Below are 20,618 nucleotides of genomic sequence, written 5' to 3'. Positions count from 1 at the left end.
TGCAGATCCTGAAGGTGCCGTGTTCGGGTGATGTGCACACTCAGCTGTCACCTTTATTAGCAGCATTTATCACTCCCCATGATGCAAGCCAACACAGAGGAGAAGAATTAGCATACTGCTGTATCAGGCTGCTCTTCTGTCTGCTGGAGAGAGCACACTGAGTAGTGTCCTCACAAATTCTCTTTTGGGATGCTCTGAGTAAGCTACACTGGGACAGTATCATTTTATGCTGTAAAAACACTTGGGATTTATTGCCCATAGGACTTGCCATCAATACAGCGCACTGCAGATAAATTAACCCAGTGTCACCCCAGCCCCACCACAATACAACAGAGATATGCATAACTGTGAGTAAACAAGAAGTTACACATCTCCCTTGTAGTAATACATCAACAAGTTTTCCTTTTTTTTCTCGCCATGGCGTTGTTATAGCTTTGCCTGGAATGTTCCATCGTATGGCATTTAAATAATCTAGTTTGTGTAGTAAAAACACATGTTGAATAAATTTTACAAATAAAATCTAAAAAATCTTTACAAAAATACACAAAACAATTGCAAAATTCATATTCCACAATTATGTCCATACACACTGGCCACATCTACATGTATGGTCACGCCAGCATTATTATACAGTCACACATACACTGTTGTTTGCTTTCATGTGTGCTGGCCTCTTTTCCATTTGGGACTTGTGTGCTGGAGTCTGCTCAGAGGCACCAACCTGCTCATCACTAGTGTAAAGAAAAACGTGCAGAAAAGGAAAAAAAAAGGATCTGCTATGGGGACTGGCCCAGGGCACGCAAGCTGTTCAAAGACAGACAGGAGCTGAGCACTCTCCCAGCAACAATGTGCAATTTAATGCAGCAAGAAAAACAATAAGTTGTTAAAAGAATGCAGGGAAAATGAGAAGTGCATTGGGGGATTTGTAAGAACATTGTGTGCCGTGCCGAGGCATGAGGGGTGGCCATATTTGCTTCCCGTGGAGACTTCTGACATATAGTCCGTGCTCATGGTGAAGGGAACAAGACATGTTTTATTAAATCGGAGGAAAGGGGGAAATCTGAGCGTGACAGTATTCATGGGAGAGGTGTCTACTGTATATAAAAAGGATTTCTATCTATTCTATAAGCACTGGAGAAAGAAGCAGTAGGACTTAAGTTCATATCACTGTATATTTATGTGCATTTTGATGTATCATGTCACAGGTCTATAGAAAGAACATATTTGATACACAAAAAGTGTTTTCATTGATAATTATATATTCAAGACATATTCAACCTAACATGTATCATATTTTAATCATCACTGTGTTTAATATAATTACCGAAAAATGTAGGTACTATGGAACTTTTCTGGTGGATGGTCGGATACCTGCTTGCTTGGTCTGCCATCTGCTGGTCTCCATGGATATCTTTTTGAATTGTCTGCAATGTCCCATAGTATGGCATTAACCTTTTCTATGTCCTTGGAGACAAGCAGGGAATGCCACTAGGCAGTTACAGATCAGATCTGTGGAGATGTAAGCCCACAACAGTAAGATTTAGCAATAGTATTTTACATTACAGGTAAGATAAGCTAATAAGATAATCCTTTATTGTATCCCATGGGAAGACAATAAAACATTTACTTTTACTGTTTAACTGCGCTCTCAGAATTTAGCAGATTAATGGCTGATGGCACAAAAGAATGTTGAATCTGCTCAGTGTACAAGGTAAAGAAATACGATCTCCTTTGGGACAAGTGGGTGATAAAGCTATATTATATAACTTTTCTGATGGAGGTTTAAGACTTTACTTTTAGATGAACCCAGCTACATCTTAGACTTTCTGTATTACTGATGTAAAATCTTCAGGCATCAACATCTCTTTAATTACTTTGAGTTCATTTGCCTGTAACCCAATCTGGCATACATGTTTGTTTACGTCGCAATGGCCAGAGGAGGAGAGTGACAAGCTGCTACTGATCTGACATTAGCTTAAGGCGGACCACAGAAGATTTACTCACTCTTTGTAAAAGCTGGTGATACACGCTCTTAAAATCCTTACCACCAACCTGAGCTTTTAAGGGCCATTTGCCTCCTTTAGATTATAGAATTAAATGGATTAAGGCGTTATCTGTGAGGGGACGTGACCTGCTGCCTCTGCCACTGAGTGAAAGGCTAAAACAGTCCATAGAGGAAAAGTATTACAGACAAAACACATTATAAAGTAAGAGAAGTCTTAAGACTTAAAGCTTCAAGCCATTACACCTATTTTAGTCACAGTTGAAACATGATAAAGCAACAAGTGCACTAAAAAAGGAATAAAGTAAATGCTGCAGTCACCTGGGGTTTTCAACATTCTCAAGGACTACTTTAAACTGACATTTTTGAAGTTTTTAACAATGTTGTAATGTTTACTCATCCACAAGATAGCAGTAGTGTTATGTTTTCAAAATTGTATGGCACACTTAGACAGAATTGAAAACCTATGTCATCCAAATATAATCAGATGAAGTGAGTTGTAGTAGAAGATACTTGCATATAAATCACAAAAAACTGGAAAACTGGTTTGCCAGTTAAAGGGCCTATATTACGCATTTTTTTACATGCATGTTATGTTGTTTCAAAAACATACCTATAGTTGTGTTTTGTTTCATTCACACATGTTTAACACACAAATCCTACATATTTAGGGTGTGTTCTTCTCTCAGACAGAAAATACTCCACCTTGTGGAGCACGTTGTGATGTCATGTGGTAATACAGGAACTGCTCCACTGTGTTTTTAAACTCCATACACCTTCACTAGAATCATTTGGATAATTTCAACCTTGGAATTGCCAATCTCTACTGAACAAAAGGCAAAAGAGAGCTGTTACTTTGAATACTACCCCTTCATGACATCACAAGATACAACAGAACATTGAGTTTTGGAGATTTAGACAGACTTATAATAAAGGATTACCCAAACATCTGTGAATTGCACAAAATTAAATTTTTGGTATGTTTTTGATGAGGAAACATAATTCTAACATTAAAGCTCACAAGAATCAATTTTCCACAATATAGGACCTTTAAACTAAATAAAAACTAAATAATAATAGTAAAACATTTGTAGGTTTCAGAGTGGTGAAAATCTTGCACAGTTCCCACTGCAATTAACAATTCAAAACAAAATATTATAAAATGATTTACTGTAAAAATAAAAAATAAAAAAACAAACAAAAAGAAAGTCAACATGTTTGTTTATTACGACTTCATTGAATAGAACAAACTGAACTCCATCATAGACACACTAAAACCTGCTCAAATCGTTTGGAGAAAGGCCAACAACCGCTGTGTTTTTAGGAGCTGATCTTGGCGCGTGAGCTTCTGTTAATTAGTGAGAGCTCCTCCACACACTGCACTAGCACCGAGAGCCCTGGGCCAGAATCACTAGTCCTTCTGGATCAAAGCAGCCACTCTCATCAAGGCCTCCATCCCACACGCTGCTGCAAAGATGACAACTAGAATAACGTTATATCCTCAAAAATATACTAACTGCTTGTTGGTAAAGCGCTGTTTAATAATGGTTTGGTTTATATACATGTACAAGATATGGGAACACTTTGATTTATGTCTTATTTGCATACTTGTAAGTGATTAATTATTTGGTCCTTGTTAATGTCTTAATCGGCATAAGCTTGTTCTGCTATTAATAAGATATTTACTAACAAGACTCCCATTAATAATGTCCTTATTATGGCTTTTTAGTATTTTATATGTATAGTTTTCACTTATTAATGCTAATTCATGTGCTAAAATGCCCTCAAATCATACTAATACGCTGTAATAATGACTTTTATAATAGGAACGTGTTAGCAAATGTTTAATTAGCCGCAGAATAAGACTGAATAAATGCTAATTAACCTCAAACTAATCGCTTACATGTATGCAAATTAGCAGCTAGAAGAAGCTGTTAAAACTTAATATGTGTACAGCAAAATAAAGTGTTACCCAAAATATTATGCAAACATGGTATCAGTTACTTGAGTGTTTGCTGTAGGTTTTGTGTGTAATTTGATTAACCAAGCACAATTCACCCCAGAGAAATTGCATTGCGGCTGTCGCTTTGATAGCCACAGTGAAGATCTAATCAGTTAATTGAAACGATTATTAACAATTAATTAAGTGTAACTTATACCCTTTAGTGATTTTTCTCATAATTTCTGATATGCAACAAAGTGTCAGCCATTTTAAACAGCAACTTGTGCCAGCAGAATTATAGTCATTGATACTTTATGATAAAAAGTGATGCATGCGTAAAGGTCTTAAGCGGTAGTTTACATAGAGACACACACACACAATAAGAAATAAGACCTATATTACGCTATTTTCTGATCTATGTTATAATGTTTCCTCATCAAAACATTGTGTTTTGTTTTATTCACACATGTTTAACACAAACCTTGAAACGTGATCATGTGGTTATATAGGAAATGCTGCACTGTGTTTCTAAACTCCATACACCTTCACTAGAATCATTTGGATAATTGCCAATCTCTACTGAGCTAAAACCTAAAAGGTAGCTGTTAATCTGTAAACTAACACTACATGACATCACAAGGTGGGACTGAGCATTTTTGAGCTTTGGAGATGTAGACAGACTAATAATAAAGAGTTACTCAAACATGTGAATGGAATGAAATGAAACTCTGGATATATTTTTGAGGTAACTGCATTCTTATATGGCTTAAAGCTCTTTTGTATAATATAGGACCTTTAAATAAAACCTATATATGCCTTGTAGTATACCCAATTATGTGTATTGTTTGTCCCAATCAGAAGCTCAAAAGAGATAAAGAGTTAAAATGGATGCCTGTCAGGTAATCTAACATCTTTACTAATCTCTGGAATGCAGATGATTTGCTGTGGAAATTATTTAAACAAGTTGTGTTGTGTTTTAAGCAAGAGTTTTTGGGTTTTTTTTAAAAGCCCAACATAAATATTTTTTGTTCTCTCTGAGATTCACACGATAGTTGTAGAAAAACAGAACGGTGGAATTTTGAAACACTGGGGCAGTTATTTAAAATATGTAGACTTTGTATGGATTTTTTTTACTTTTTTTATTTTTTGGGGGCCTCTGTCTGGCAGGGTACGCATGCCCAGTCTGAGTGAGGGTGAAATCAAGGTCACCATGCTTGTCTCTCCTCATCAGCTTTTAAAGTGACTGCAAAAATATGGCAGCCCTCCTTCAACAGCAGAACAAAGGTGCTAGAATTCACAGACTGCAGGATCAATGAGCCAGACAGTACAGTCCATACAATGAGGTTCCACATTACTTAAGGGTAGACAGCTCAAACACATTTCTTCTCCTCGGTGTCATGGGAAACCAGGGTAATTGGTAAGTGGACCTGTGCTGTGTTTGTATGTGAACCATAACAATAAATTAACAGCAACATAAATCAATAAGAGGAGACTTGAGCCAGGAAAGGACAGAAAGTTCAGGAGCTAGGACCTATTGCTTTAGACTGTGCAACGTGTAGCCTCTGCTTATATGTTATTTGTGGTCAAATTTTTTATTAAAAGGAAAATAACAAAATTCATAAGTGGAAAAGGTAGAGCTGGGTTTATTCCACATAAAAAAAAAAATAAAAATAAAAAAATAAATAGTCCCTTAATGCCTGACCATGCAGAACCAAATCAGAGTGTGACTTGTGAACATTTGCATAATGCTGCCAGCTAGCACAAAAACATTTTACACAAACAAAGGTATAATATTAATTTTACCTTTTACTGTGTTTTTTCCGTGTTTATGCCAAACGACCGAGCCAATTCATTATTCTAGCCAGAATGTTAAAAAGTAGCCTTTCCTTATACAGCTGTGAGCCAAAGTCAGAGCTGATTTCCGTAAGTGAAAGAGCCTCAAAGTGTTATATTACATTTCCTATGTTTACTGACCAAGCATTACTCCTCACAATAGCATTTTATTGCTTGAAAAGTGTTGCATCTCTTTGAACACAAATGAACATTTTGTCAATACAGATTTCTATCACAAAGCGCTATAGGCCATGTATTATTTCTACTAAAGAGCAAAAATTATCTGAACATGTTCTTATCGGCTATGCTTTATTGGATGGCAGAGCTAATTAAGAGAAAATTAGTGCCAGAAAATGCTTGTCATTGCTGCCATGCTGTGTTCTGTCCTGAGGTTGTGGCTCGTAGGCGTTGCCAGGTTGGTTGGTTGTTAGTAGCACAGGGACTGGTTGCCTGGCTACAAGCAGGTGTGAGGGGCACTTTAGCCAGGTCAAGGTCCTTTCTGAAAACATTGTGGTGGAATGTAAATAAAAGTTCATATTATTACTTTAAAGGTCCAATATTACATGAAATTGACTCTTGTGAGCTTTAATTCATATTGAAATGTTGTTACTTCATCAAAAACACACCCGGAGTTGTGTTTTGTTTCATTGACACACACATTTTAGTAATCCCTTATTATTAGTTGTCTACATCTCGAAAGCTCAAAATGCTCTGTCCCAACTTGTGACGTCATGAAGTGGTAGTTTTGATGATTAACAGCTACCTTTTACCGTTTGTTCAGTAGAGATTGGAAATTTGAGGGCTGAAATTATCCAAGTGCTTCTATAGTGCAGATGTATGGAGTTTAAAAACATAGTGAAGCACTTCCTGTATTACCACATGACATCACAAGGTGGAATAGAGAGTTTCCTGTTTGAGAAAATAACTCATCCAACATGTGTAAATGAAACAAAACACAAACCCAGATATGTTTGTGATGAGGAAACAACATTATAACATAAATCAGAAAATAGTGTAATATGGATCCTTTTCATCTTTCCCTTTAATACTTTTATTATTATTATTAAGTTATAAGCCTGTTGAGTACACCTAGCATGTCAAGCCCTCACTACTGCTATAGTGCTGGAAGGATTTCTGTTTGCATGGCATTTTGTCACTTACTCATTAGTTGCTGATTGATGGCTCCTAAAAGTCAAACTCCTGCTAGTTCAGAATCATAATCAGCTCATTTTCCTTTTGTTTTCAGTTGCCTTTCTTTGGTTTCTTCCCGGCGCAGTGCCCCCCGCTGCGCTCCAAGAGTAACGCTTTAATGACGAGGAGGCTGTCAGAGAATGATGACCCTCCGAAGCGCCGTGCTAGCATGAATGAATAAGCCCTGATGTGTTTGTGCTTCCCTCATGTGCCACTACTGGAGAAGAAACAGTGTGAAGGCCTATTTACGAGGCACCCCCTAATGTCCAAAAGAGGAGACAAGTGAATATGAATCATCTGCAGCTCGTGCCAGGATAATTGTTTGCTACTATCACACAAAGTTCTCTCCGTCTTCATTAGGAACCCACAGAACAAATACAAAGCTCACACGAACTCATGACAAACTGACAGTGTTTGAGTTGGAGCCAGATCATGCACAAACATGTTGATTTTGCTGTAAACTCATGTTTGGAAAATCTCACGTGAAAAAAAATAATAATAATAAAGCAAGACAGGGCTGACACGTTTGGTATGGCAACCGTTCAAAAAGGCACCCACTGGAAAGTCATAAATAACGTTGTGAGGACAAGTTGAAGGGCATGTCCAGCGTGTAATAGACTCAAAGCCAAGCCAATTTAGACTTGACAACTGGATGAATTTGTGGACTACAACAAAGGGGAAAATCTCCAATAAAAGACAGCATATGGCGGGTATCACAATTATAGTAATGCTTAGAACGCCGGCAACTATTTTCAGACAGGCTGCGTGGGTTGAAACATGCTGTTATGCTCCGAAGGTGTGATATTTTCAAAGCTCCGCATCTCACCGTCTCACTGTAACTTTTTATGATTTCATTGTTATGCCTTCTGTCCAACAGTTGGCCCATGACTCTAGTACTTAAGAGATACAAGTGAGCTAAATATTGAAATATACTGTATAGTTAAGTATCGACCTCTCCTTAATGAAGCCAACTTTCCTTTCTTATTATTCAATGGCTGCGTTTTCTTTGTTTTGAACTTCTGAAGGCTGTTGCAAGCTAGAACAGATCTGAACGTACACTGAATATACAGTCTGTGTGGTCAGAGGTGTGTAGAATAGTCAGATATTATACTTAAATGAGAGTAAAAGTATTTGGGGAAACTGCTACTCAAGTGACCATCTGTATGTAACATCTGATTTATAATTTAAAGTTGTGGTGTAATTGTAAAACCTGGAGTTTACAAAGAATAGACCACAAAAATGAGAAATCGTATCTGAAGGATTGGTACAGGAAAAATTTAATCTGTACAAATCATTTGATATTAAGCTTTTGTCAACTGACATATTCACAGTGGGAACAGTAACCAAAATATTTGCTCAATTAAGAGTACTCTTACAGTCTAAAATACATCACTCAAGTAGGATTAAAAGTTGTTATGGTGCTAGAAAAGGACTCAAAGAAATACAAAAGTTACTCAAGGAACTAGTAAAAGAGTACTCTCCACCTTTGTGTTTGGTCCTTTAAAACCAGCATCTTTCTGTTCTCCCATGGATGGTTGACTGTATTGATGTTTTCTGCCTTAGGTTGTGGCCCTGGGGAAGAACAGCCGTGGTTACCACTACATTCTGGCCAATCTGGTGAGTAATAACCCACTCATTCCGCAGGGACACACCGGATCTGTTCCATGCTGTGTGTGATGGGACCTGCCTTGAACATTACATGCACAATAAGCAGATTAAAGACTTGAGCTTGAAAAATGATATGTTTGATATTTGCTGATCAATGCACAATTGGATGAATGACCTGCTTTTGACAGCTGTGTTTACCTTCCCTGCAGTAGAAGAAAAACAGTTTTATACTATAACAAACTAAGGCTCAATAGTGCTCAATAGAAGTACTCTTGTGTGAAAAGGCAACACGCACCCAAATATTAAAGAATGGAAATAGTATTTGAGATTTAGTATCCATTTCAAATTATAAACAAGTCCATTTTAAACACAAAATACACATAAACACATAATAGAAGAGATTAAAATGCATTGAAATCATTATACAAAAAGTCGTGCATGCCGCACTGTGCCTTCTAACCACACCTGTATTTTAAGTAATTTTTTCCAACCATCTGAGTATAAAATGAGTCCAGCTGGTGACACGCAGAAGTATTTGACAGCAAATTTTAAAGTTGTGAAATCATTTCATTAGGAGCACAAAGAGAAGCCCGGCTGGACTTTAAGTGCACACACATGTTCTACAGTGCTCTATAAATGCCGAGGACCACACGATGCCGACCTTTCTAGTATTCTGCTGAGCTTTCCCTTTCATTTTATTTAAGCAACTTCAAAGTAGAACAAGTTACTCGAGTAGTGCTTTCATAACATAACTCTTTAACTCTTTCGTCTCATCCAGGGATTTACCAATGTGAGCCTGGACAAAGTCTTCGCTGGTGGAGCCAACATCTCCGGGTTTCAGATAGTGAACCCTGAGAACCCCATTGTACAACAGTTTATGCAGCGCTGGGAGCGGCTGGATGAAAGAGAATTCCCCGAAGCCCGGAACACTCCTCTGAAGGTGCTTTGCCAGCGAGGCTTTTCATTGTGCATGCAGAATACAAGTCGTGCTCCTCTGAAGTGGGCTCTATCACTTCTCCTTCTCTCATCCTTTGTTTGCCTTTGTCACTCTCCTCCTACGACCCCTCAGCTCTCCACAGCTTTGTGTTTCATCCCGCCCAACAATCAATATATTGATAGGCACTGCGCGGCGAGGTTATATCACAGCTTCAATTTACATCTAATTAAACAATGATCAAGAAAGAAATGGATTTTGAATGGCATTTAATTAGATTTTGTCATGGTGCAGTGGTCAACAGCCGGGCGTCTGGAGGCAGGAGCGGGGAAAAGGTCAAGATAACATGAAGGGAAAGAGCGTAGGAGATAACGTATTGCATTAGGACACTCATCTTCAGCTAAAACTGCAGTAAAACTTTGAGAAAAGGTCTTGACCACTAGATTACTCCTCTGCCTCACTGCTACTCTTTATGGAGTTTATAGTGAAGTGTTTAAGATACACAACTCCTGATATGAAGGAGCCGTAATCAAGCATCCCATCCTTTTTATGCTTTCTTTTAATTCATTCAAGATGACACTGCATTTTTCTCACATCATTTAAAGATGTGCTATTAAATGGAGGCACTGTGGCATACCAGGAAAATATGCTGTAAGTGGTTTGATAATAAAGATTTTTAAATCTAATAATCTAAAGTGCTTAATCTAGTCAATTTGGTGTACTATGTTAAAACTGTACATTAGTGAAAAGTAGGCATATTAGAGAGCACCCAAGATACTAAAATATCCACGTAGATGGCCATATTATTTCTTAGCAAACTAGTTTAAAAGTACAGCAACTCCACACTTAAAATACTAAAATGTACATCCAATAAGGAATGTGTGAACAGACTATATTAAGTATGTATAGCTGACCTACATTTTACTTCTCATCTGGAATTCCTAAGAGTAGAAATATTCAGCCAACAGCCCTGAACTATAAAAAGTCATGAGCAGCGTTACATTTTGGTGAGGAGTCCTGGGGCCTCACATCCACACGTGATTCCTCACATTTTCACAGCTTGTTCTTCTGGAGCCTCACTGCTGTTTCCACTTCCGCAGTACACCTCGGCCCTTACCCACGATGCCATCCTGGTGATCGCAGAGGCGTTCCGGTACCTACGGCGCCAGCGTGTGGACGTGTCCCGGAGAGGCAGCGCCGGGGACTGTCTGGCCAATCCCGCTGTACCCTGGAGCCAAGGCATCGACATCGAGAGAGCTCTCAAAACGGTAGGACGCTGGAGGAGGGATAGGACAGACGGGAGGGAGTGGAGCAGACTGATAAGTAAAGAAAGGCTTGAAGAAGAAGTGAAGCAGAGATAGCAGAGCGCGCTGGGTGATAAAGATGGAAAGTGACAGTGGAGCCGGTCTCCTCCCTCCGCCTGCAGATATCTGTGGAAGGAGCGCTCTCAAATCCTGCCTCTCATTACCATAAAACTACATCTTTTATTAAAGTGTATCCAGTTCATCATTTGATTAACAGCTTTTGCTCACTCCAGTAGCTCCATGGACAAGAGCACCTTAATACCAGCTCTATGCACTGGGTGATTGCTCTTCTATATGTCTATATGTGTCTGTCTGTCCCACACGGCAGGTGCAAGTGCAGGGGATGACGGGAAATATCCAGTTTGACAACTACGGGCGCAGGACCAACTACACCATAGACATTTATGAGATGAAGACAGGTGGGCCGAGGAAGGTAAGTCTGAATGACAGCCCCCATCAACTGTCAACACATCAGTTATATAGGCCTTATCAAGAGCACACAACCATGGTTTAGGAAGACACATTCCCCATCCTGTATTGATCGATGAGTGAAAACTAGCAAAAAGACTACAGAAAATATTGTGTGCCATATGTAACAAGGCTGAGGGCTAACAAGTATTTCATAAAACAGCATGACATTTTCAAACAGGCCCGCACTGCCATTGATTAAAGTACAGAGCACTTACGCAGTCATTCTTTGTGCCATGGGACAAGCAAGGCTCAAAGGACAGAGCAGAGTAATGCTGATTGCCTGCTCTACCTTGGTGAGGTAGCAGCATTGATGAGCTATGCCGACTGTATTACAAGCCCTACAAATCATACGCAGCCCTGAGATCTGATAGCTCAAACTGTCCTATCAAACGAGTGATGGAGGAGCTCTTCTGTGCCACGGGGCAGCTATGAATTTTGGTCCTCTCCTGACAGTAATTACCATTCAAATAACCAATTACAGTAGAAAGGGGCTCCAAGAATTCCTCTGGCTGCTCTTCAAAACCGTAATTCCCACTGGTACATTTGCATTTTAACCAGTAACATATGATGACCTCTGGTTTTAGAGCCTCGCCAACTTCCAACAGACAGCTGCAAATTTTCTCGTTAGCTGGATCAGAGTGGGCTCGGGCTGATATGACGTGTGATTATTCCTCTGCCTCACAGGCCTGTGAGCCCACACTTCAATTAGTAGCACTCAGTCCTCACAGCCAAGAGCCAAATACAGAGAGAGTATAGAATACATAGGAAGGAGGATGCACGGGAGAGAGGAGACAAGAAAAAGGACAGTATTCCAGGAGATGTAATCTAGGTCCTGGATAAACCCTGACCATTTTATGATGTCATGGTTTATTGTTTTGTCTATGGAGCAAAATATAGCAATATTGTTGCTTTTCTATATCAAGATAAACTATGTATCTATGTCATCTTTTCATCACTGTGCCTAGAATGTTCTGTAGTGTTGCATTTAAACTGTTCCATCTTTATGGAGACAAGGAGATGATGCCATAAGGGCGACGTCCAGGTCAAATTTAATCTCACAATTGAATGGATAAATAGAAAGTGAAATGCCATACTGTTCAATATTCTAGATAAAGCAATAAATATCTCCATAGAGACAAATAGGTGGCTTGCCCTCCACCAGAAAAGTTACATAATGCACCTTTAACTTTTTTTTACTGATACTAATTCACCTAAAATGTGTTTACCATCTATCGTCATTACATAATAGAGTACAAAGATTTTTTTTACAGCCGAAATCTTTTGAAATTCTGAGGGCTGACATAAAGTGCAGATTTATGGCATCACTATAAGGTCATCCGGAACAACAACTTGAAATGTAATCTTTCTGGAATGTTAGAAAAACAGAGAAATGAGATTTTGCAGGCAGAAGTTTTGTCTCCGGAGCCCCCTCGCTGCAGTCAGAGGAAGTTTCTTAGCTGTGACTGTCATATTTGATGCTTACTTTGATAAGGGTCCAAGCAGCTCGAATTACAATCAGACTATTGCCTCTGGTGCAGCTTTCCATAGCACACCTCTTCTCCCAATATCCTTATCAGACACAGCGGCTTTTATCAGTCCGGCAAGTGAACCAACTGTGCAATCCATATTTACAACTGCTGAATGTTGATAAGTCTGCTGCTTTCTAGCGCCTCCACTTGGCAGGTTAAAATCCCTGCAATTTTGTGCACCTGTCTGGCCGAAACATTTAAAGATCTAAGGGCAAAAAAAAAGACGCAGACCAGATGTGTGTAAGGAAAATGGAGCCAGCAACAGTTATACTATTGGCAGTGAAATATGCTACACGTTTCATCATGAGCCAGAGCCATTATTTCAGATGGGCAAACAAACACTTGACATTAGTTTGACTTAAGCATCTGTAGTACAGCAGAATACAGAGAAACAGCAATGGCAAACCTGCACACAAGAAACTGCAGCCAGTGGGATTTTATGTTAAATTATTAAATGTGTATGCAGTGCACAGTCCTGCATATCAATTATTTACCATCAAACCTAAGAAACCGGGAATAGGAGGGGCTCAAGTAGTCTGCCATATGCTTGTGTTTTGCCCAAGATTAATCCACAAACTCTACACACCTTCTGATATTTTCTATAAGAGTTTGCTATAAAACAGTAGAAAAAAAAAAACAGCAGGCACTTCAGCCTGCAACACGGATGTGTGAAGTCTATAAGAGAATACCACAGTTAAGGCCTTAAATTACAAAGTGCAAACATCTAAATTGTACAATAATAAAAGGCACAACTGGTTTAACCCTAACATTGAAATGAATGGTCATGTCAACTAAAAAGTCTTTATTTCTGTTGTGATCATTTTCTATGTAACCATGTGACTTTTATAGTTCATGTTTTGAAACAGTGGGGTATCATGAAACCTTTTCTTTTTGCAGATCGGGTACTGGAACGAATACACTCGATTTGTTAATATTATGGACCCGCAGGTCTCCAACGACTCCTCAGTGGAAAATCGAACGATTGTGGTCACTACTATTATGGTACACTTTCCGTGTAGTTTTTAATGTTTGACGTATTCTGCCACTCAAGGTCATGGTGTTGATTCTGATGAGTGAGACATTCTGTCCTGGGCGGGTAGAACCACATCTTTTTTGTGTTGCTTTCCATCCACTCACTACATGTTGAAACAGTCGATCTCCGAGAGAGTGTTTCAACTGTATCAGTGTGGGTGCCAAAGCATTTTGAGTTCCCATACTTCAGTGGCCTGTCGTAGCAGTGACATCACAATAATGGTAAATTATTATGGTTGACTCCATCAATTACAAACGCATACAAACGCATACGTAAGTAGACCTGTCTTTCCTCATCAAGTAAATGTTCAATGACATCGGGATAGACTGGCCGAAGAATGAACACAGTTACAAAGAGATGGTTTGACAGACGGGCAAAGCAAAATAACTCTCCATGGAGCTGGAGGAGACAGGGATTCTTGCCTCTTTGGTCTATTTTGCATTGCCCTCTTAATTGTTCTGCGTTGAAGTATGACCTTCTCTACGTTGTATCCACATTAAACAAACAGTATATGTTTTTGTGTAACACTACATAGAATTATTTGATTGCAGGATAATGATCTGACACTGAAAACAAACACTTTAAAACAACATACTGTAGAATAATTTTTGGAGCTCACATTACATTTGCATTCAAGGGAATAAGGCTGCCACATTCAATAACACCAGGAAACATTAAGCGTCTGCATATGAGAATACAGTCAGAAGGTTAACATGTGTTAACTTGAAGGAACTGCTCAATGGATCCGAGGTGAGGGATACGTTCAGCACAGAACAAATAAAACCATTGCTCCTACATGCACTCCAATTGTGTGTGGCTGTAATGACGATACGTGCTCTCCTGAGCGCCTTATTGTTTCATAATGATTATGTGCTCAATGAAAGAACAGACAAGCTGCACCAGCCTTTTGAAAGGAAGAGCATAACTAGCACGCTCCTGCTCTCCCAGTCTAATTATTTATTTGATTTATGCAGTATTTTGCATTCCTTAACAGCAAACAATGGCTCCTTTTCTTTTATTTATTTATGTTTTTTTCTTTGGAATGGAACAGTATTTACCACGCCTTGGTCCAATGTGCTTGACTATGTTAAGATCCAATGGGCACTCTGATCCCTCTCCTGTCACTAGCATTTACTTATGAAAGCCATCCCCATTCCCATCCCACCCACTCAGCGCTGACCCACACCTTGCATACCAATGGCTTCCTGCCCAGATCCCAAATTGAGTCTGCACAGTGCTGCTCCTCTCAAAAACTTTGTACTTTTTCTTCCATAACTCAGCCGGAGTTGCACCCCTGGGCTCTGAAGGATTGAGTGCATTGGGCTTGGTGTCTGGCTGCAGCGGCTTTGATGAGAGCAGTGTGACCACTTGATTGCGTTTCTCTTATCACTGCATATTTATGCATTTGTGGGCATCATTTGTATCTGCATGACTGCATGACTCTGGGTAAAATCAGCTCTTTGAGTGAAGTGCAGGCATGTGTGCATATTACTGAGTGACTGACTGGATGTGAGTACGAGGCATGGCAGCGGAATAAACCAAGTGTGTTTGAACCTACAGGAAGCTCCTTATGTGATGTACAAGAAAAATTATATGCATCTGGAGGGGAATGACAGATATGAAGGCTACTGCGTCGATTTAGCATCTGAGATTGCCAAACATGTTGGAATTAAGTACAAACTGTCTATAGTAATGGATGGAAAGTATGGAGCCCGTGACCCCGAGACCAAGACGTGGAACGGGATGGTGGGTGAACTGGTCTATGGGGTGAGTACTGGGACCCTTGTATTCACTGATTACATGACAGTTTGCAAGGAACTTCAACATGAGAGGAGATCTCATTTTTCTGTCTCAAGCTTATCACCAACTCATTTGAACTCATCAGCTCATGTCCAGTTCAAAGTGTAACACTGTGTCAGAAAACTCTGCTGTGAGTTATTTTTGTCAAGTGCGGCCACAGGCATCAGAGAGTTGGTGATCATCTCGAGATGGAGAAAATGAAATCATTTCTCAGTGCTGTTCATTGCAATTAATTCCCCTTAGTTTCGAACGCCTCTCTCTTTTACAGCCCAAACAGAGGTAGGTACATGCAAACAATGAGTCCATATGGCAAACACACTCTAATCACTTTGATGAATGAAAGATTGTACGCCTTTGAAGTGATTATGTTTCCATGTTTGATGTGTATGATGATGGATATGCCACATTGTAAATTCACAGCTGAGAAAATCTCGCGTTCGAATCAACAGCTAAATTGTGGTCGGTGACAACAAGATCCATATGCGTTGTGCTCCATTAGAGATTGTAGCTCGTGCATTAGCGAATGGTCACGCCGTGTTTTACATCTGAGAGAGCGCAACACCTCCCGCATTCCCAAATTATACCCCCACCCACCCCCATCCAATGTCCCCCTCTCCCCTTACACTGACGCCCTGTCTTCTTGTCAAGGGCCACAATAGTTGAAGAGGGCCAAATACAAAATGCATAGGGGTTAGGATTCCTCATCTGTTCAATTTCCCAGTTATCAGCGACAGAGATTGCTTGGTTTGATGTGCGATCGCAACCAAATTACCTTTCAAATGGGAAAAGTCCACTCCCCGCAGATGCGAGGGCAGAAAATATCCCAAACACATCGCTGTCAAATCTCTCCCTGTCTTGTGATCTTACAGCAGTTGGTCCAGGAGTAATAGTTTTGTACATTTTGACCTTTTGACCAGTAAATTAATTCGATTTTAGTTGTCTTTTAAAGGTTAGGCCTGAGGCTGTTCTTTATTGCTTACTTTCGTTCGCCATTGATTGAGTGCTGCTTACGGCGGCACAAGGATTAAATGGTTATAGCCCTTCCACTGCTGTGTTGACAGGGCAAAGAAAACACTCATGTTTATTGGGCCAGTTTGTCGTTTCTCTGACCTTGTAAAACACATTTTCTTCTATTCAGTGTTTTCTCTGTTTGGACATAAAATGACAATAGAGCACAATGCCAAGAATTATCCTACACACACTAGCTGCTGCTTTAAAATACAGCGACATTTAGTTAATGACACTAGCACAAGCAGCACTAACATTGTTTAATGAGACTAATTATTTTCTGGTCTTATTACAAAGAAATCTGGTGATTTCCAAAATGCGGCCCCACCTCTATGACTATATTTTGATAGTACAATGTGATTGAAGTAGCAGAGCAAAGAAGGGAGATAAAGAGAAACAGCTTGGAGGGAACAAGGTCTATGCCAGATTTTGACGTGTTTGGGAAATCCACTCAATGCTCAAAGGCACGCGGTCAACACAACTCCTGTTTATATACAGTACAGAGAAGATACAGTACTGGGGAAAAAAGTTTGGTGAAAAGTGATAGTAACTGAATGATTACAGTCATTCATGATGACAGTATTATTTATTTTTATTTATTATTTATTTTTTTATGAAACACAGGAATTTCTGGTATAGATCCGGGAGTTCTATACTGTTGTGCATACTGTTGTTGTGTCCTTGAGCAAGACACTTGCCTATTTTTAAAAGGTGTGTGATAAATAAGGTGTAATGAAAGCTATAAAATTTGGGGCACTTTTGCTCAGTACTGTACCTCAAATCTAAACTCCAGATTCTTCTCAGTTTACTTAAGAGATGATCATATGGTTGGCTTTTGTTGCATCTGGAAGTGCAACAGCTTTTGAGCAACTGGGGACAGTTGAAATATTTTTACCCTTTCTGTAGCGTCTTGAGTTCTGATTAAGGAGCATTTGGTCAGGGATGACTCAAGATCCCATCTGCCTTAGTGGAGTATATCCAAGCTGTCTCTTTCCCTTCAAGCTAAAAACTCCAAAATACACTTCTTCACTGTTATGTAAATCTAAAAGTCTTAGCCAGTGTCACTACATAGTGCCTTTCACCACTCAGCCATAACATTATGACAACTGACATCTGAAAGAACTAAAGCTTTTTTATTTTCGACACAAGTGAACCAGCACAGCTACATCACTGAAGTGTGCAGTCTCCCTAAAAATAAGAAAATGACAGTTATTATACAGGTGGTCATTAAGCTATGCCTGAGTGGTCTACGTGTCGTGCTGCTCCTTCTGCATTCCTTCGCTTGCCTATAAGCTTTATGAATGTACAATTTGATAACCCTTTATTTTCCCATTTCACTAAACAGGTGTCATGTCTAATGCTCGCTGTGCCTGTCCCTGTTTCCAGAGAGCAGATATAGCAGTTGCGCCTCTCACCATTACACTGGTTCGAGAGGAGGTGATAGACTTTTCCAAGCCCTTTATGAGCTTGGGCATCTCCATTATGATAAAGAAGCCGCAAAAGTCCAAGCCGGGAGTGTTCTCTTTCCTGGACCCGCTGGCCTATGAGATCTGGATGTGTATAGTATTTGCCTATATCGGGGTGAGCGTGGTTCTGTTCCTGGTGAGCCGCTTCAGTCCGTACGAGTGGAACCTAGAGGAGCAGGATGAGACTAAAGACCCTCAGACTCCTCCAGACCCTCCTAATGACTTTGGCATCTTCAACTCACTTTGGTTCTCCCTGGGTGCCTTCATGCAACAAGGCTGTGACATCTCACCAAGGTACAGCAAACCCCTCGAAAATATATATGATTATTAGTATTGTTAAGAAATGTAAGTAGTATAAAAGGTCGCTTATTACACAAAATTGACTCTTCTGAGCTTTAAGCCATGGTGTCACCTCATTAAAAACTTACCAGGAGTTGTGTTTTGTTTCATTCACACATGTTTGAGAAATCCTTTATAATTAGTCTGTCTGCATTTCTTAGAGCTCAAAATGCCCCACCTTGTGATGTCATGCAGTGGCAGTTATCAAGTTAGCTAGCTTTTATCATTAGCTCAGTAGAGATGGGCAACTCCAGGGCTGAAATCATACAAATGATTCTAGTGAAGGTGTATGTGGTTTAAAAACACAGTGGAGCACTTGCTGTATTACATGACATCACAAAGTGGAACAGAGTGTTTTCTGTTTGAGAACAGAACTCACCCTAAATATGCAGGGTTTGTGTGTTAAAAATTTGTGAATGAAACAAACCACAACTCCAGGTATGTGTGTGGTGAGGATACATTATATAACATTACATTATAACATAGACCAGAAAGATAAGTGTGGTATGTATAAACAAGTGGTTAGCAGCTGATGGGAAGCACATGTCAATCTGCTCTTAGGTCTCTGTCTGGTCGCATCGTTGGCGGTGTGTGGTGGTTCTTCACCCTCATCATCATCTCCTCCTACACGGCTAACCTGGCTGCCTTCCTCACAGTGGAGAGGATGGTCTCTCCCATAGAAAGTGCAGAGGATCTGGCCAAGCAGACTGAGATAGCATATGGCACTTTAGACTCAGGGTCTACAAAAGAGTTTTTTAGGGTGAGTACTCACAACACACTACTTCATACACACAGGATATAAAAGGCAACCATTTGTCCACAAAGGTTATCTGGTAAGAGGAAAAGAATACATGTGCTGGAGTGTTTTTGTCAAGGGCCATGTGTGATGGTTAGTCAACCACAGCTCTTGTCAAATGCTTCCACAGTGAAGTGTCCAAGCTGCGACAGGTGAAGCAAATGGAGAGAAATATCGGCCTATGTAGTCAGATCTGGCAGGTGGTCCACTCTACTGCCGCTCCAAAAAGTTAGTGCTAATTTTGATATAAAGGTAACAGTAGACTCCAGATGACAATATTCAGATATATCCAAAATGTATTAAGTGAGGTTTAAGTACTGGACACATGTAAAATTACCCACATAAGTGCTGAAATACCATTTATATTAAAGTTTAATACAGGATTTTTTCCCCTTTTACATTTTTAATCTGCACTTTTTGCTGTATATATTTTTTCAATATATATCCAGTTTTCAATTTTTGCATATCCTCAAAACAACATTGACAATGTTATCCATACTTTTATTATCTGCTCACCTCTAGATGTAACCACACCCAAGCAACCGAATAAGGTTTTCCTTGCACTTTCTATACATCACTCGCATTAGCCCCTACCATGCAGAGCCAATAATCCAAAGGGCTGCACAGTTTGGCCTGGTTGTGTTAAGTCCTTGATAAACTCCTGCCTGCCATAACTCTTCACTCCACCTTTTATCACAACATTATTGACCTGCGTTAGATTGCTCCAAATGAGGGATGTTGACTGAGAGCCGTTCTTGAACTCTTTTGACATAATTGTAGAATTAATGTGCCAGTACCGCAGTCTGCAACCTTGAAGCGGCCGGGGCTGTCAGCAGAATGCGCGATAACAACGTGCTAGACTCCAGAGGTGATAGAAAAACAGGAGGCTAATCAAAGCACCCAACACCGAGCTCAAACTGAGGTCAGCTATGAAATATAATTAGGTATCTGGCCATAGTCTGATGAAAAGCAGCTCTCCAGGTCAAGCAGAGCAGGGGAAGATGGTTTAAGAAGAAATAAGCAATACAAAGTGTCCCTGGGCATGAGGGACTTGCCTAGCAATTAAGTCATAAATTAACTAAAATCCAGAGCGAGCAAGTATTAGCCCTGGAAGCCCAGCCTAAGCAGCAGCGCGTATCTTTGGGGTCATCAACCTTCTGCTGAGAATTCACCGGTGCTTGGGTTTTGGAGGAGAAATATTAACAGTCCCATCTCAGGCATTCGCTGAGCAATAAGTTGTAGAAGACTTAATGAAACAGCACTCTGCGTGTGAAGACGGAGAGACGATATGGCGCTCTTTTATCTCACTCTCCCTCATTACTCATCAGCAGGAGACAAACAATTCACATGCTCCACAGCTGC

At 39.9% G+C, this 20,618-nt stretch overlaps 1 protein-coding gene across 2 annotated transcripts in view; it reads left to right on the top strand.

Moving 5' to 3' along the window:
* gria3b (glutamate receptor, ionotropic, AMPA 3b) overlaps nt 1-20,618 on the top strand; it is a 99,344-nt gene that overhangs the window by 61,708 nt on the left and 17,018 nt on the right. For both annotated transcript variants that reach the window (XM_055159368.1, XM_055159369.1), the window contains exons 5-12: nt 8,532-8,585; nt 9,355-9,516; nt 10,611-10,778; nt 11,143-11,247; nt 13,712-13,816; nt 15,408-15,614; nt 18,042-18,415; nt 19,022-19,220. In XM_055159368.1, coding sequence (XP_055015343.1) covers nt 8,532-8,585; nt 9,355-9,516; nt 10,611-10,778; nt 11,143-11,247; nt 13,712-13,816; nt 15,408-15,614; nt 18,042-18,415; nt 19,022-19,220 — 1,374 coding nt within the window. The remainder of the gene's footprint in view (nt 1-8,531; nt 8,586-9,354; nt 9,517-10,610; nt 10,779-11,142; nt 11,248-13,711; nt 13,817-15,407; nt 15,615-18,041; nt 18,416-19,021; nt 19,221-20,618) is intronic.

The sequence above is a fragment of the Boleophthalmus pectinirostris genome, unplaced genomic scaffold (assembly GCF_026225935.1).
Source record: "Boleophthalmus pectinirostris isolate CB_2022bp ecotype Guang Dong unplaced genomic scaffold, ASM2622593v1 HiC_scaffold_23, whole genome shotgun sequence".
In the NCBI taxonomy this organism is placed as follows: domain Eukaryota; kingdom Metazoa; phylum Chordata; class Actinopteri; order Gobiiformes; family Gobiidae; genus Boleophthalmus; species Boleophthalmus pectinirostris.
This window is presented reverse-complemented; position numbering and strand designations above follow the sequence as displayed.